This window comes from Anomalospiza imberbis, chromosome 3 (assembly GCF_031753505.1).
Source record: "Anomalospiza imberbis isolate Cuckoo-Finch-1a 21T00152 chromosome 3, ASM3175350v1, whole genome shotgun sequence".
NCBI lineage: Eukaryota > Metazoa > Chordata > Aves > Passeriformes > Viduidae > Anomalospiza > Anomalospiza imberbis.
In genome coordinates this window covers 110,979,442-110,995,003 of record NC_089683.1, presented here as the reverse complement: position 1 = coordinate 110,995,003, position 15,562 = coordinate 110,979,442, and the positions used below count along the sequence as shown (strand labels likewise).

General features: G+C 44.9%; 1 protein-coding gene across 1 annotated transcript; it reads right to left on the bottom strand.

Annotated features, from left to right (window-relative positions):
- Positions 1 to 10,468: 10,468 nt before the first annotated feature.
- Positions 10,469 to 13,194, bottom strand: TMEM17 (transmembrane protein 17). Its single transcript, XM_068183032.1, has 4 exons — positions 13,030 to 13,194; positions 11,511 to 11,614; positions 11,167 to 11,280; positions 10,469 to 10,759 (listed from the first exon to the last, which is right to left on the bottom strand). The coding sequence occupies exons 1-4, from the start codon at positions 13,175 to 13,177 to the stop codon at positions 10,469 to 10,471; spliced, it is 657 nt and encodes a 218-aa protein (XP_068039133.1). The 5' UTR covers positions 13,178 to 13,194.
- Positions 13,195 to 15,562: the final 2,368 nt, after the last annotated feature.

The following is a 15,562-nucleotide window of genomic DNA, read 5'->3' as shown; positions in this document are numbered from 1 at the left end:
CACTCCCCCAACAGCAGCTCACTTCAGCACTGGTGCTATCCAGTCTTGGGTAGTGAAACGGAGAAAAATGGATCTCCTGAAGACACCCTGATCATTGCTTCCTTTGACACACGTGGAGCAATCACCTCTTGCCAACCATTTTCTATGCATGGTTTTCAAAGCATTTTGTAAATAGCAGAGAATTAAATGCAAACATATCCCTAGGAGGCAGGTAAGTGGGTGTAATTTTCCATTGTAAAGAGAAGGAAACCATTAATGTGTTTGCACAGAGTGTGCTTGTTTCCTCACTGAGATCAAAGAAAAGCAGCAGGGGCTAAAATAATACTGTCATTATCTTGGCCTTGGATTTGGTCAGTCACTATCTCCCCTTTTCCCTTCTTGGATCCACAAAGGGGGCTTGGGGGGAGTCTTCAGGTTGCTAAGTCTTCTGTCTCCCAGTCAGGTATATGTATGGATCCTAGAGCCAAGCAACTGATAAGCAAATGGATGCTTCTGCTTTCTTCCCAGTTTTTCCAGGAGCAAGGTGAGCCACACACTGAGCTCCTTTGTTGGAAGCCAGCTCCTTTAATACAGCTGCTCTGTAACCCAACCATGAGGATCACCCATGGATGATCCTCCCATTGGATCACCTTTCCCTGCATCTTTCATCCAGACAGAATGTCCTGCTGATGCTCATGCACAGGGCACAGAGGAAAGCCTGGAGGGATGTGCCTGGGCAGGGCTTTCTGCAGCCAAACCCGCAGCAGGTCCACCTGGGCTCTGGGTGCATGCAGGAGGAGGAGATGGCGTGCTGCCCCCTCCTTACCTGGTGTGAAGTGACAGCACCTGCCCCTCATGGCTGTGCCTGGGAGAGATGTCGGGCTTTTACTGGAAGCACCTAAGGTACGTGTGTGATCTGTGTGTGAAACAGCAGGACAGAGCCAGGGACCAAGCCCATTGTGAGCTGTAGTTAGCAGGGGTTTTCCCTGTTATAAAAACCTGCCATTTCAGTCCCAAATAGTATTGATTTTTATTTTCCACTATGTCTAAAGAAACTGTTTTGCCTCGTGAATTCTAGGCTGGCTTTAAGAACAGCCCACCCCTCCTTTCCTGTTCTCCCAGTTGAATTGAGAGGGGCTGACATCCCAGAATCCCAGGATGGGTCAGGCTGGAAAGAACCACCGTGGGTCATCTGCTCCAACCTCCCTGCTCAAGCAGGGCCACCCCAGAGCACATGGCACAGGATGGTGTCCAGATGGTTCTTGACTATCCCCAGCAGGGGGGACTCCACAGCCTCTCTGGGCAATCTGTCCCAGTGCTGGGGCACTGCACAGGGAAGTTCTTCCTCGTGTTCAGCTGGAGCTTCCTGAGCCTCAGCTCCTGCCCCTTGCCTCTTGTCCCACTGCCCGGCGCCCCGAGCAGGGCCTGGGCCGTGCTCTGGCCCCTCCTGCAGACCCTGACAGACATTGATGAGGTTCCTCTCAGTGTCTCTTCTCCAGGCTGAACAGGCCCAGCTCCCCCAGCCTCTCCTCAGAACTGAGGTGCTCCAGTCCCTTCACCATCTTTGTCCCCCTCTGCTGGACCCTGTCCAGGAGCTCCAGGTCTCTCTTGTCCTGAGGGTCCCAGAACTGGACCCAGCACTCCAGACTGGCCTCAGCAGGGCTGAGCAGAGGGGCAGGACCACCTCCCTGACCTGCTGGCAGTGCAGCTCCTAAGGCAGCCCAGGATCCCCTTGGCCTTCTTGTCCCCCAGGGCAGGCCCATGGACAGCTCGTTGTCCAGCAGCACCCCCAGGTCCTTCTGTGCAGAGCTGCTGCCCAGCAGGGTCAGCCCAGCCTGTGCTGGTGCCCGGGGCTGTTCCTGCCCGGGTGCAGGACCCTGCACTTGCCCTTGTTGAGTTCCAGAGGTTCTTCCCTGCCCATCTCTCCAGGCTCCAAGTCCCTCTGAAGGGCTCGCAGCCCTCTGGCACCAGTGAACTTGCTGAGCAGGCAGTCTGTCCCAAACTTCCTTCCCTCTGCTGCAAGTCAGGGTACTGGCATCTGCTTTTCTCTCATCTCTGTGGATTGAATTAATAGGCAATAAAACAAGACAAATCTGCTGGATCTGTAAATCTGAATTTGCTCAGATTGACTGAAAGCTCTGCTGCTTCTGACATCCAAAATGATTTTGTCACCTTGCTGTGCAGTGCTCTGCTTGCTCACAGCACTTGGCCATATGAAATGACACACTCTGATGATTTATGGGCCACCACAAATGATTTTTTTCTTTTCAGATGGAACTGTTCTCTCATGCGTTATTGCTATGTGACTGAGGTGTGTGCAGAGGTTTCAGAGGGTCCAGGATTTACTTGGAGATTGGGACATGCCCTAGGAACTGCAGGCGAAGAACAGTATTTGTACATCAGCTGATTTTTTTTTTTTTTTTTTTTTGTGAAGGCATTTACTAAGCCTGGTTGAACACATTCTCTCCAAATCTTTCAAGTTCCTCTGACTCTTTTTTTTCCCTAGGTTTTGAAGCAGGCAGGGCAAACCTCATCTGGCCCCAGAGCACTTGAACATGAACCATCAACCTGGGACAGAAGATATGGAGGCAGTTCCTTGTGGGAGACCCCTCATTTTTTGCACCTACTTCATCAGAAAAACCAAAAAAAATGGGAGACATCTCATTCAACCTGTGGTGGCCGTGGCTGCTACCTTAACCTGAGTAGTGAAAGCAACAAATAACGTGTGGGGAAAATCACTGTGGAGAGAGATGCTGGACGTGAGTTTGGTTTTCTTACCTACAACAAGCAGAGAGCTGGGAAAGGGATGTGGGTGCTCACAGCCCACTGGGACACCACTCGTGTGTCTTTGCTGCCCATCACTCTCTGCCAGTTGGTAGAGGCTTGGGATATTGCTGAGGTCATTGTCATGCTGAGGGAGATCTCCAGAGGCTCTGATGTCTTTGTGTGAAGGGGTGGATTTGTGAGGACACGCCAGCTGAGTGCTAGCACAGGCTACTGGAGTGAAAATGTGGGAGTGTGGCTTCATGCTGAATGGTTTGAATGGCATTAAGCTGTAATACAACCACAAAACAGGGACAATTACCCCTGGAAAAAGTAGGTTTTGCCACATCAGCTCAAGTGCAGAAGTTGTAGCAGTATTTTGTTGACTGGCTGAGTGATACTCCCTCAAGTGAGTGATTGATTAAGTCGAGATATATCTGCGACAGCTTCAAATTAATGAGGCAAAGCAGAGAAATGAGGCCTAGAGCTGGCATTTTTCTTCTAGCCTGGTCTAAAAGCCTGTTCTCCATCCCAGGGGATGCAGCTGTAGCTCCCTGCCTACCCTGTGGATATCACCTGAGGGTTTGATTTCTCTGTTGGAGCTGCTGCCATGCACACAGTGATCACCTGCAGCTGTCTGTGTGTGCAAGCAGGGATTCTGCAGAGATGGAGGCTTTTGGGGAGTGAGGAGCACTCTCTAAATAGTCATATTTTCTGGAAGGAGGCAGCACAGACTGTGAATTGGGTCTGTTCCCAGAGCATCTTAACTCACAAGTGATTAGCTGTTAATTATTATGCAATAAATTACTTAATAAATGAGTATTCTTCACAGTACCTATTGTGCCACATGACATCAGCTGAACTGTGTGAAATGCATGTAATTACTGTCACAGAAATGTAATTATAGCTCTCCCCCACCTTCAGATTCTTGTGTGTCCATCAGCCATGGTATGGGCACTTGGAGCAGGGTGATGTGCACACAGTGCCACTGTGCACCACCAGACACTTTTCCCCCACTTCCAAATCTGCTTTCACTTTTCCAATGAATGTCAGGATTCAAAGTACAGGAGGCAAAAAAAATCTGTCCTCAGCTGTGCATTAACTCTGTCTCTGTCTCAGTCTCAGGCTTAAAAGCATCCTGAAGGTAATGTTAAGCTCTCGTAGTTAGCCTTAAAAGAGAAAAAAAAATTCCTAGTACACATGCTGATTTCATCCTAGTTTTGTTTATAAGTGTTTTTGCTTTAAAAGGCTTTAACAGTTAAAACCCCAAGGAAGGGTGCATTCTCCTGCTGGAGTACTTCAGTCCAAAATGTTTTTGCGGTGACCTAACTTTGCTTGTGGCCCTGAAGAGGGAGGGAGAGGTGGAGTCTCTTAAATGAGATCATCAAAATATTTGTGCTGGTATGTGCATTTTAGATCTGCCCTTGAAATTATTCAACTTAGCCATGTCTTAATTGTTTTGGGCATTTGAACTTTAATATTTCCCCCTAGCTCTTGTTGGTGTGACTTGTGCCAGTTGGCTGTGGGGGTCTATAATTGTGGATTTGGGTGTTTTCAGCTGCTTTTTGGGAAATGCAGTGGTCTGGCTTTGCTCAGAGGTGGAAGGAGAAATAGGGATGGATAAAAATATCTGCATGTGACTGAATAAGTGCAACAGTTTGAACTTAATCAGCCAAAATGGGTCTCTTAAGGGTGGGTTGCCCATTTGAAAGATATATTGCAGTAAAGATGTGCTTGATTATACAAACAAATGTGGGATAGCATGAAGCTATCAAGGATAATAAGCACTAGATATTACAATGGGGATTTCTCACGTTGCTAGCAAGGGGAAAAGCTGCCCTGCCCCTCTGCTGGCTGGAAACACCAAAGAAGAGATTTCTAATTTATTTTTCCTCTAAAAGGATCCAGGCAACAGCATCCATGTGCATGCTGCTGTCAGCAAAGCTGGTGGCTCCATTTTTCTTAGTTTGCAGCTCCCACTGCTGCAGCGGCAGACAAACCAAACTGTGACACTCCCTGAACACAGCCCTGAAAAAAGCACCATTTACGTGTCTGACCCATCAAAGCCACGCAGAAGGGAGAGCAGGAACAAGCTGTGTGTCAGAAAGCCTAAAGAGTGATAACGATGCGCAGCAAATGGGTGGGAAATAACAGGGCTGTCACTGCAAGGCTGCTGGAGCACTGAGCCAGCAGCGGGTGCCTGTTCTGCATACAAACAGCACCGGGCTTTCTGCAGGGCTGACTCACACGTGCCTGGAAAAGTGCCTGGCTCCCAGAACGTGTGGGAAGGTCTGTGCTCTGGATGTCCTTCGTACAGGATGGAGATCTGATGGCACAGGGTGAGCAGCACCACATTATGTATGGAGAGAGCAGGACTGGCTGGATGCTTTCAGCTTTGGGGGAGAAGGGTCCCTCAGCCTTCAGCCCCGGAACAAGCCTGTTCCTGGCTGATTTCAGCAGTGCTGAAACCAAAAACCAAAGCAGGAAAATGGCTTAAAGCACTGCACAACTTCTCTGGACATCCTGATCTGCCCTCCTCCCCCCAAAGCTGAAGAAGAGTAAGAAATGATTATTTTACTTTTACAAGCCCAGATGGTTTGTTTAGCAGGGCGATGGGCAGAGCTCTTGCCTGAAGGAGGTGAGGTCAGTCCCTTATCCCAGGTAACAGGAGTTAGGACAAGAGGAGGCAGCCTCAAGTGATGCCAGAAGGTGTTCAGATTGGAAATTAGGGCAAATTGTTTCACCAAAAGGGTGGCCAGGCAGTGGAACAGGCTGCCCAGGACAGTGATGGTGTCATTGTCCCTGGGAGTGTTCAAAAACTCTGCAGATGTGGTGCCTAGGGACATGACGTGGGTTAGTGGTGGGCCTGGCAGGGCTGGGTTATCAGCTGGACTCCACGATCTCAGAGGCCTTTTCCAGTCTTTTCCAGTGATTCTATCACTCTTTAATTGAAAGTTGTACTGAGAAATGCAAACACAGGCAAGTCTGTCTCATCCTACTCACACCTGTTGGGTTATTTTGTTGCAGGTGATGTTTAGAAACAAATTACACTTTCAGGGCATCCTGAAAGAACCCTCAGATAATTTTTCTTGGGTTTTTATTCTTATTATCCAGTCTCTGTTATCACTGTAATATTTCATGCTTCTGAAAAAAAAAAAAAAGTCCTATTCAAGAACAAAGAAACCCACAGCTTTTCTTCATTTCAGTCTTTTGTGTCCAAAGGGCTGTCTTTAACTCAATAACTGAGTTTTTATTGTGTCACATTTCACTGTCTCTGACTGCAGCCAGCCTGGCTAATCCTTTTGCTGCTGCCTTATCAGTATTTCCCTAAAAAAAGACATTGTCACATTGTCCTTTTATTATCACCTTGATACCCACTCCTGCGTGCCTGGCAGGGTTTGAGAATTTAAAATTATTTTTTAAATGCAGTTTTACTTAGGAAAATGGAGCAGCTTCAAAATATTTCCCCACCCCATGTTTTTATACATGCTTTGCTAAACATGATAAATCATTTGGAAATGGGAAAAAAAAAGTGATATTTAGGTTCCTCCAGGATTTTCAAAATGAAGGTGTTCAAAGATTTGCCGTTCTCCTACTCCCAGCTGCTTTATAAAAGGAAGATTTGTTACATTTCTGGTTGTGGTAAGAATTTGCTTAAAATTGAGGTGTTTTAAAAGTGAACAACAAAAATCAAAACCAGAGCCCTTTAGCTATATATTTTAATTGTTGACTATGATGTTAACATACTGCAGAAGATACTCAAATATCTTGCTCTTGCAAGCTTTAATCTTGTGATAAATTTTGTATTTCCTGTGCAAAAGGACAAACAAAGAGAGGAGAGAGATTCCCATGCTAAAATCCTTTCTGTAACTGAAACAAGAGCTCAAACACATTGACGGACAGGAATCCCTCTGGATTGACACAGGCAGTGGCTGCATGGGCTGAGAGGCTCTGTGCAAAGCTCCAGCAGTACAGGTGATTATCAACAGGTATCTCTGATATTCTTCTCACCTTCATGAATTCAGCTGATTGTTTTCAATGCAATGAGAGTGGGGTAACTAAAGAGTGCTCAGGCATTTTTTCCTGATTATTTTACTTGGGAACAGTATGGGCCCACCAGTGTGAATATAGAAGGGTCTCTTCTATCCCTTAAAGAGCAACAGTGCCTTATTTCCCAGACTGCAGGAACTCCTGGATGTTCAAGGCAGCTCTCAAGGAAGTCATTAATACTTCCCAAATTCACCAGGGAAGCCTCAGGCCTTGGCTGTTCTTGCAGCTACCTGCCAGATCTGTTCATCTCTGTCTACAGTTCCTCTGTTGCGCTCATGTCTCTTGGCCAGTAAATGCTTCCTAGGGACTATATTACTTTCAAGCCTTGGACCATCTGAAGAAGAAAAGGTGCTTTTTTCCATAAGAAATTGCAAAAGTTGCATGTATTTAATGAATGTGGAACTGAGTGCTCTAGGCTGCTGCTTAGCTGGGGGAATAATATTTCTGCTGAATCCCTGAAGATTTCCAGCTAGTAAATTTTCAGTTTTTTTCTTTTAATAAATTCTCTCCTTCATGTACCCAGGGGCAACTTTGGTGGCACCAATCAGCAACATACACATTTTCTCTCTGTGTTACACTTCTTGAACCTATTTATTCCATTATAGTTTTAATTCTTCTTGCTCTTATCAGCTGACCCTTACGTACAGCTTTGCTTGCCTCCTTTAGCAAACCTCTATTATCCTTGCTTTATTTGAAGCACTGAACAAAGTTATTTTTAATTGTTGCTATCTCACCTTTGTCCTGGAGAAACAAAATTTATATTTCAAAATAATTGATCTCTGCAGCCTTTCCCAGCTATTGGGCATCTTATCAGACTATGTAATGATGCCAATTCTACCTGCTTCATCAACTGTTTAAAGATTCACACTGAATCCAGTCCAGTTAATAAGAGACAAAGGCAAGAGTGAAATGTATGATCTCATTCCACTGGGTGCAATTCTATCAGCAAATGTAAAGAGTGAGCTGTTGATATGGAAAGGTTAATGCTGTACCCTCTTTTTTATCAATTGTCTGTTTTCTATCAAATCTATGTCTTATCTTGTGTCTGCTTTATCAGATCTGCTTAAGCAAGGTACACATTTGAAGCCTCTTCTAAATTTAATTTCTCCTTCTTGAAAGTCCTGCAACTATTAAAAAAAGAGTAATCCTTTTACAAAGTCTATTTTAGACAAGGGACACAGGCCAAGTTCAGGTATTAAACATTTGCCAGCTATGCCCTTGATCACAAAATACTCCTCTCATCTTCAAATTAATCAGTAACCTAAAATAGAGCATTTTAAGATAATGCACCCATTCCTAATTTCTTTTATTCATTTAAAGGAAATACGTTGATACAAATTTCCCTTAAAATTGGCTGTTGGCCTTTCCTGACAGTAAACTTCATGAAGTAAAATAACTGATTTCTGTTCCCAGGCTTTAGCCACTCAAAGATCTTGATTGGGAAAGGAGAGCTGCTGGTAGCAATCTAGAGCATCAAAAAATACTTTTGGGGTGGTGTTCTTGGCACAAACTGCAGTGTGGCAAAAAGCCAGTGTTGTACAGCTTGTGTTCAAAACTGTCTGTGTGCTGCTCAGTGAACTCCCATGTGTTTCCAGTGGTTTTGGGTTCCTTCCTTTCATTTTGGTTTCCATCTATTCTCTAGAAGTGAGGAAATCCACCAACCCCCCTCACTGCCCAAATACTTGCTCTGCTGAATCTTAAATTCTCATGTTCTACTTGTGTATTTTTTTCCTGCTTCCTTGATGTCTCACCAGTTCTTGTGAAATTTGGAAACTGAAGGGAAGTTTCATTGTGAAATTAAAACTGATAATTTTGAAATTAAAAACAGACTAGCAGATCTGTTAGGAAGAGTGTAGGTAGAGATCTTGTGTTTATCAAATATGTTGCTGAAGATTTACCTCACAGGCTGATTTCTCCCTTTACCATTTCCAGACAACTCTAACAGTGTTTTTCTTAATTCCATTTCCCTCTCCTCCTCCCCATCCCCAAAGAACTGTGTGTCCTTGTGTCTTTGGCTCCAGTTGTCTTGCATGGCAATTGGATCTTCCAAATGCATCATTTCTTTTTGACTAAAAGCAAGGATTTTGAGTTATACCTCATGGCCTTAGCCTGGATCCAGTTCCTTGTTGCCAGCATTGGTGTATGCTTGACTTTTTCAGCTTCATGCTGTTTTTCAAGTATTTAGTGTTAAAAACCTTCCTTCAGCCTGTTTTTAGCATTCTCCAGTAGTGTAACTGTTGTTGACATTAAAAATATGCCCAATGTTCCCTTAGCATCAGTTAAGAATACTTTGACAAGGATTTTCTAATGTTGGATAAGTATTTTTGAAATGCTGTAACTTCTGCTTAAACCTCACTGTGTCCCTCTCAGGCTCTGATTACAGGGCTCTAAATGTTTTATATTAACTGTTAAAAGACACTCTTAGAGCCTCTTAGAAATCCTCTCTTTCTGTGCAAAAATCCAAGATGGTAATTTGCTTTAAAACTAAGGGGTACGTGCTCTGATAACATAAGCTTTGTAATAATGAAATGAAGAAGCAAACTTAGTGTAATTCATTGTGCCATTCATTCATGGATTGAAAGGAAAATGAACCATTTTGGTAAAAAACAAAAGCTAATTCCTTTTTCTCACTTGGGGTTCTGTAAGCCTTAAATATTCAACAGCTTTAAGCATAATGTGCCTTTTTCATGTTAGACTCATCTTCCTTCCAATCCTTTGAGCAGTTTGCATGCTTGTGCCAGCTTTCAAAACTGACAACTCTTGCCCTGCTCAAAGGTCTCAAAGGATTATGGTGAAAATTTTATTTTAACGTTTGATCTCCATCACTCCTTGAAAGAAAACGTGAACTTTTAGCCATTACCAAAACTGCAGAAGATAGCCTAAAATTTAATACACATAACAGGAGTGACAGAACCTTGGGATTTGCCCTAGCTTAGGAAAAACTGGTTCTGCCTTTCAGTGACATAAACCTGTTTTTTTAATGGCTATAATTTTGTTACTGTTCTGTCTGGGAAAATTGCACCACTCTGACTTGACAGTCAGGACTGTAACTAAGCCAAAGGAGATGAGCACAAGAGTTTTGTGGCATGAATACCTTTGAAATTACCTGCCTAGTGTAGCAGTGAGGAATTTCTAAGAGCTGGAATTACCTGGAAGACCATCTCTGAAAGTGTAGTCTTTGTTCACTAACTTCCTTTTAAGCCTCAAAATCTCTTGGGGCTTTTGTTTCCAGTTTGGTTTTGGGTTAGGTTTTTTCCCTAACTGAAGCATCAGACACTAAATATGTGCATCATATCTGGAAAACAGACAAAACTGGTGCCAACACAAAAAAGTGTAAAAAAAAATATTTATTGTAAACAAAAGAATTTTGTGCAATCAGTGAGGAAAAACGCTTCTGTTTTTTTTTTTTTTTTAAATGCCACAACTTTGTAACAAGTAAAAACTCTCCAAATCTACTCCACTCAAGTCAGTTATGCAATTGGCATTGATTTTCCTTGCAGAAAGGAGCTCCAGCCTCTCAGGTTGAACGCTGGCTCTTGAGCAAGATCTACTTTTTTGATACCTCCGAGGCAAGAAGACGAAGAATGACCCAACAAAACGTTCACAGAGCTGCGGCCGCCCTGGGCCGGGCTCTGTCACCTCCTGAAGCCCTTGGGGCTCGGCCGGCACTGGGGCCCTAGCAGCCCCGGGAGCCGGTCCCGGCGGCCAGGCTGTGCAGGCCAGGCGCGGGGCGCTGCTCCTCCAGGCGGTGGAACTCGGTCAGGCGGAAGCGAGTGGCCAGAGTGTTCACCATCCTTTTCAGGGTGAAAAACGCCGCGACCACCTGGAAGGAGAGGAAGGCGGCGAAGATGATGTGGACGGCTCGCTCCAGAGAGTGGATTTTCAGACCTTCATTAAATAGCAAGAAGAGAATTATAGGCAACTGCGGGAGGAGAGTCAGGAGCCAAAACCCAGCCAGCTCAGGGACCTATAACAGGGAGACATCACCTATTAAAAACCCGACAGCTGGGATGAAAAAAATCCAAAATCTTGTGAAGAAAACACAGTTCTTTTGAATTTTTCAAAAGCCAGCACGTAACATGGAAAGGCAAAGTGAGGTGGCTTCATATTTCCATATCCTGTGTTTTCAAGTGTACTTATATTTTCTGACAAAACAATTTTAGGGAGTGAGAGAGCTCTCTTCTGAGGGAAAACTACTTGAAATTCACAAAATTAAGTGGAAGCCAATGCCAAGAGAACACAAGATGCAGAGTGCAACTGAGAAATAACCACGTCCTCAACTGAAAATCTCTTAAATAAAATGCTGCCACTTAATGCTCAACTCCCAAAAGCAGGAATTCTTGTAGAAATTACAGTGTGCATCTGGTAACTTACTTTTTCCAGGAGATTGCCCACATATCCCAGGTAGAGTCGAATGAGCTCTGTCAGAGAGACCAGGATCATGATGGTGACCAGGATGAACTTGTAATAATCTGATAAGGCTGGATACTGGAGGGGAAGAAGAAAGTGGAAGTTTCTGCTGTGCTGTCTGTGATTAAATGAAGATATTCTGTGCCATCCTCAGCTGACAGCAGTGGCATTCAAACACTGCTGAACCTCCGTTTTCCATGAATTCCCAAATCAATGTAAAAACCTCAAACTCCAGTGAGCTGCATCCCACACTAGGACGTGTTTGATGTAACATACATTTACAAACCAGAACTTTCCTTCCTTCTCACCTTCAGGTAGAGGATGGCAACTGTGATGAGCCACCAAAACGGGAAGAAGTAAACATTGAAATAGAGGGACATCTGCAGTGGCAAACTGGAAAGGATTTCACAATCTGTACAGAGAGAAAGAAGATCTTATCACTCCAGCTGTAAAAATGACAGGATGCTGCTCCATCTTAGCTTCATGCAGGGCAGTAATTTGACTCTTCCCAGTCAACTTAAATGTTAAGGAAAATATTTTTATTTATCCAGAGGAAATCTTCACACCCTATCTGGAGTTAGATGATTTCCTGGAATCCAAGGCAGTTTTTGGGTCCTGGGACAGAGCATTTTATAATTTAGTCATATATTCAAGCTGAGTGTCCAACTGTTGATTACCTGGGGCTTTTAGCTTACTCCACCATCTCTGACTGAGGCTTATCTCAAGAGAGCTGCTAGAGAGCAGGCTTGCATGGCCCACTCTTCATTTTCATCCTTTTATTTAAACAGGCACTTGGATGGAAGCCAGTAATTTGTCTGATTCTTACAAGGTAAGAGTTTAAAATATGTGTCAAACTAAAGCTCATCCTTTCAGGTCTGTAGAGAATAAGATGCATCACAAAACACAATGTAGAGAAAACCAAGTCTCAAGCTGCAACATGTGGGCAGTAAATTCTGTACCTATGATTTTTATAATAGACCTACAAGGTCAGATTTAAGGAAAAAATTACTTAAAAGCAGAGAAACCAAGAGTCAAAATTTCAATTGTGATCACAACGTTTAGGTATGTTAAAGGTATCCTTGACATGGCATTGCTATTTATAAATTCTGTGCAAGTTCTAGGACTGTGTTTGGATGAATGTTCAAGCAATATAAGCCAATTCCAATTAATGTTTCTATCCCTAAATTAAATTAATGCTTATTTGCTGGGATTGCTAAAATTAATGCAAAAGCAAGACAGTATTGCAATGGCTGTTGCTACAGCAACTCCCCAAGATACGTATGTGTAAAACTGAATTTTTGAAATCCCAATGTTCAGTAATTCGCAATTGGTTTCAGTGGCTTGGATATTAACACAGGAGTGCTCTTCACACAGCAAGCCAAAGCAAAAAAGACTGAAGACAGAAGCTATTGGTGAAATGTTTGATAAACGAAATGAAGAACTAGTAAGTGTTAGCAGTGTTACTACACAAAGGAAGCGGGAACTCCTGTCTTGAAGTAAGAACGTGTGGTTGATTAATTTGATCGGCTCAGAACGGATTTATCGGCTGAACTCACTGCAGCCTCTCTGTGCAGGCGTGCTGCGAGCATTGCCATGGCCACCCTCGCTAGAGGTCTGAACAGGCCGCGAGTTGGCCCGCAAGCTCCACGGGCGGCAGGACGGCCGCAGCCATCGGCCACCACGCCAGGCAGGGTCCACAAAGAGAAAGCCGGCGGCCCAAGCAGCTCCTGCGAGAGCTGCTGCCTCCGGCGGGTCCCGGCGCGGCCTCCCCCGGGCCCGGCCGCGCAGCGGAGCCCGGAGCCCCGGGGCCGCGGCCCCGCGCTGTACCTGCGCGGTAGCCCGGGAAGCCCGGGGGAGCGCGGGGGACGTCGCTGAGCGCCGTGCGGTGGCTGTCGCTGAACACGGAGCTGCTGAAGGAGACGAGCCGCCGCCGCAGGGGCTCCGGCAGCGTCGGGGGCTCCTCAGGCCGCGCCATCGCGCCCAGGCCGCGGCGGGGCCCGCAGCGCAGAAGAGCCGGAATGGGGCGGGAGCGATCCCGGCGTTGGGGCGGGGGGAGCGGAGCCTCCGCCCCGGGGACGGGCCCCGAGCCCACCGGGGCTTTTCCACCGCTCTGCAGCGAGCGCGGTGCCGCGGCCGGGCCCTGGTGCTCGGAGCTGCTCCCCGCAGTTCCGGCTTCGCTGTGCTTCCTTTCGGATCAGTCCGAGGGGATTTTGTTTTTTTTTTTTTTTTCCTTCTGCTCTGTGGTTTTCTGAGAAGGTAACCGGAATGCTGGCCGGAAAGCTGCTGTAGAAAGCGGTGTAGAAGCGTTCTGCTTCCATCTAGATAAATCCGAGAGAATGATGGTCCTCGGTGACGGCCAGAGAGAGAGGGGCAGTAGAAGAATGGTGAACATTCTGTGTTGCCACTTAAAGTGGGTATGAGTGAGTCGTTTTACGAGAGATGCAGGTGTTACTGAGCTAGGAAATACCTTTTCCTCAAGGAAATCTGTGTGTGCCACTCTGAAGTTAAAAGCTGTGGTTTTACCAACACAGCCGTTCTAGCCCAGTCAGCTTTGTCCCTTACTGAGGGTTTCATGGAATCGCAGTAAGTTATTAATAGACACCAAGCTTCTTGTGCTTCTTTTATTTGGAAAAGATAGGTCCTGTAGAAATGAGGTAATTTGCTCTCCAGGTTTTTCGATCACCTTAGGGCCTGATTCCTTCAAGAAAAAAAAGGACTCCATTCTTAGGCGTGCAGGAAATTACTTTCTTCACAACCAGAATGAAAGAGAGCAGCTTGTGTCTTTTACTACAAGAAATTTTGTGCGCCTAATGTGACATAGAATTACAGGATGGTTTGGGTGGGAAGGGAACTTAAAGACCACAGTGTTCCCAGTCCCCTGCTATGGGCAGGGACACCTTCTGTGGGCCAGGCATTGGCAGCTCTCTTCTCCTGCTCCCCCACCCCAAATCATGTTCAGCTTCTTCCCGGGGTGATAATGCTCCAGTATGACTTTCCAAACTCAATTATCTCCAACTAAATAATTTAAAGCCTAATTTAAATTTAATTTCGTTCTATCCCACTGGGAGGACTACAGAGAAAGATGGCTAAACAAGGAGGAGTTCTGAGAAATCCATTTGGCTTTTGAGCTGATGAATGGTGTGGTGTTGACAACAGATACTTTCCTAAGGACTTCTCCAAACATGGGTATGCCATCAGGAATCTGCATTAAAAAACAACTGAAATTACAGAAGAGTTTAAGGATCATTTTTATATTTGAGGAAAATTTATGAAAGCCAGAATTAATGTTTGGGTGGGTTTCTGAATTCTAAAAAGTGCAGTCTGTATCAGTTATTTTGTCAGTTGCCAGTAGGTGCTGGAAATTATTTCCTTTCAGGCTCAACAACTGTAATGGTGACTTTTGCACCGTTTAGCCAATACATTCATAAAGTTCTCTGCTGTAGACAGGGGCAAGGTGAGGAGTCTGTATGAGATTTTCAATGAGATTTACAGAAATTTTGTTTTACTGCTGTTGCCTTGGTCCTGACCTGATTAACCACTCTTCAAGCTAGGGGAACTCATCCCATACTCTCAGCTTCCTAGACATGAGGTTTATGTGAATCAAAAGTATGGCAGAGTTTTGATTAAGTCAGATATTCATGGAAGTCTCAAGGTTTTTTCCGTGGTGTAAGTTGGTGGCGTGTAAAAGTTCAGCTTTTCCTTTTGATTATGTTTTCTGAATGAAAGATGGAAGAATTTTTCCTGAACTACACAATGTTATGCCTTTTCCTGATGCCAGTGGCTTTGAGTGGGGACCCTGATCTTCCTAACACTGCTTGTCTTATGTTCCCCAGTTCTGAAAACCTTCAAGCATGCAGCCAGGTGTCCTGCCAGCAGCTCTGCAGCAGCCAATGGTGCTTTGCAGAATTGGGCTCTGCCCTTGTAAAAACTGAAGCAATCCAGTTTAGCAGCCAGGAAAGTGTAAAACTGAGGAGTAGGTAAAGGAAAGGCTGATGGCATGCAGACACCATAAGAAATGTATGGATTTGCCATGCAGGCTCCGCTTCCAGACTCAAGGTGTGACTCTGTGGTATTTGGCAGACTTCCATTTTCAACAGATGGCCCAACATCCTTCACGCCCCCACAAAATAAAGTTGTGCACACTTTTGTTTAATATTTTTGTCTGTGCAGACACTTAAAATATTCCCTGAAGAGAAAGTCTTTGTTTTTACTAATTCTGTTTGATTTTTGTTATACTACAGCCTCTTATTTTAAAATTTTTATCTTTCAGCAGTTTAATGATCAGAATTCTTTTGATTTTCTGTAGGGAGGGATGGAGAGCATCCCTTCAAGCGGAGGAAAACCTTAAAACTTGAAGGAT

Bases quoted from the DNA above. Each gene is read 5' to 3' on its own strand.
- TMEM17 (XM_068183032.1), bottom strand. From the start codon at position 13,177: ATGGCGCGGCCTGAGGAGCCCCCGACGCTGCCGGAGCCCCTGCGGCGG. The intron at 11,281-11,510 runs GTGAGAAGGAAG...CTTCCCCTCCAG, and splicing joins TTGCCATCCTCTACCTGAAG to TATCCAGCCTTATCAGATTA. The intron at 10,760-11,166 runs GTAAGTTACCAG...TCCCTGTTATAG, and splicing joins TGGGCAATCTCCTGGAAAAA to GTCCCTGAGCTGGCTGGGTT.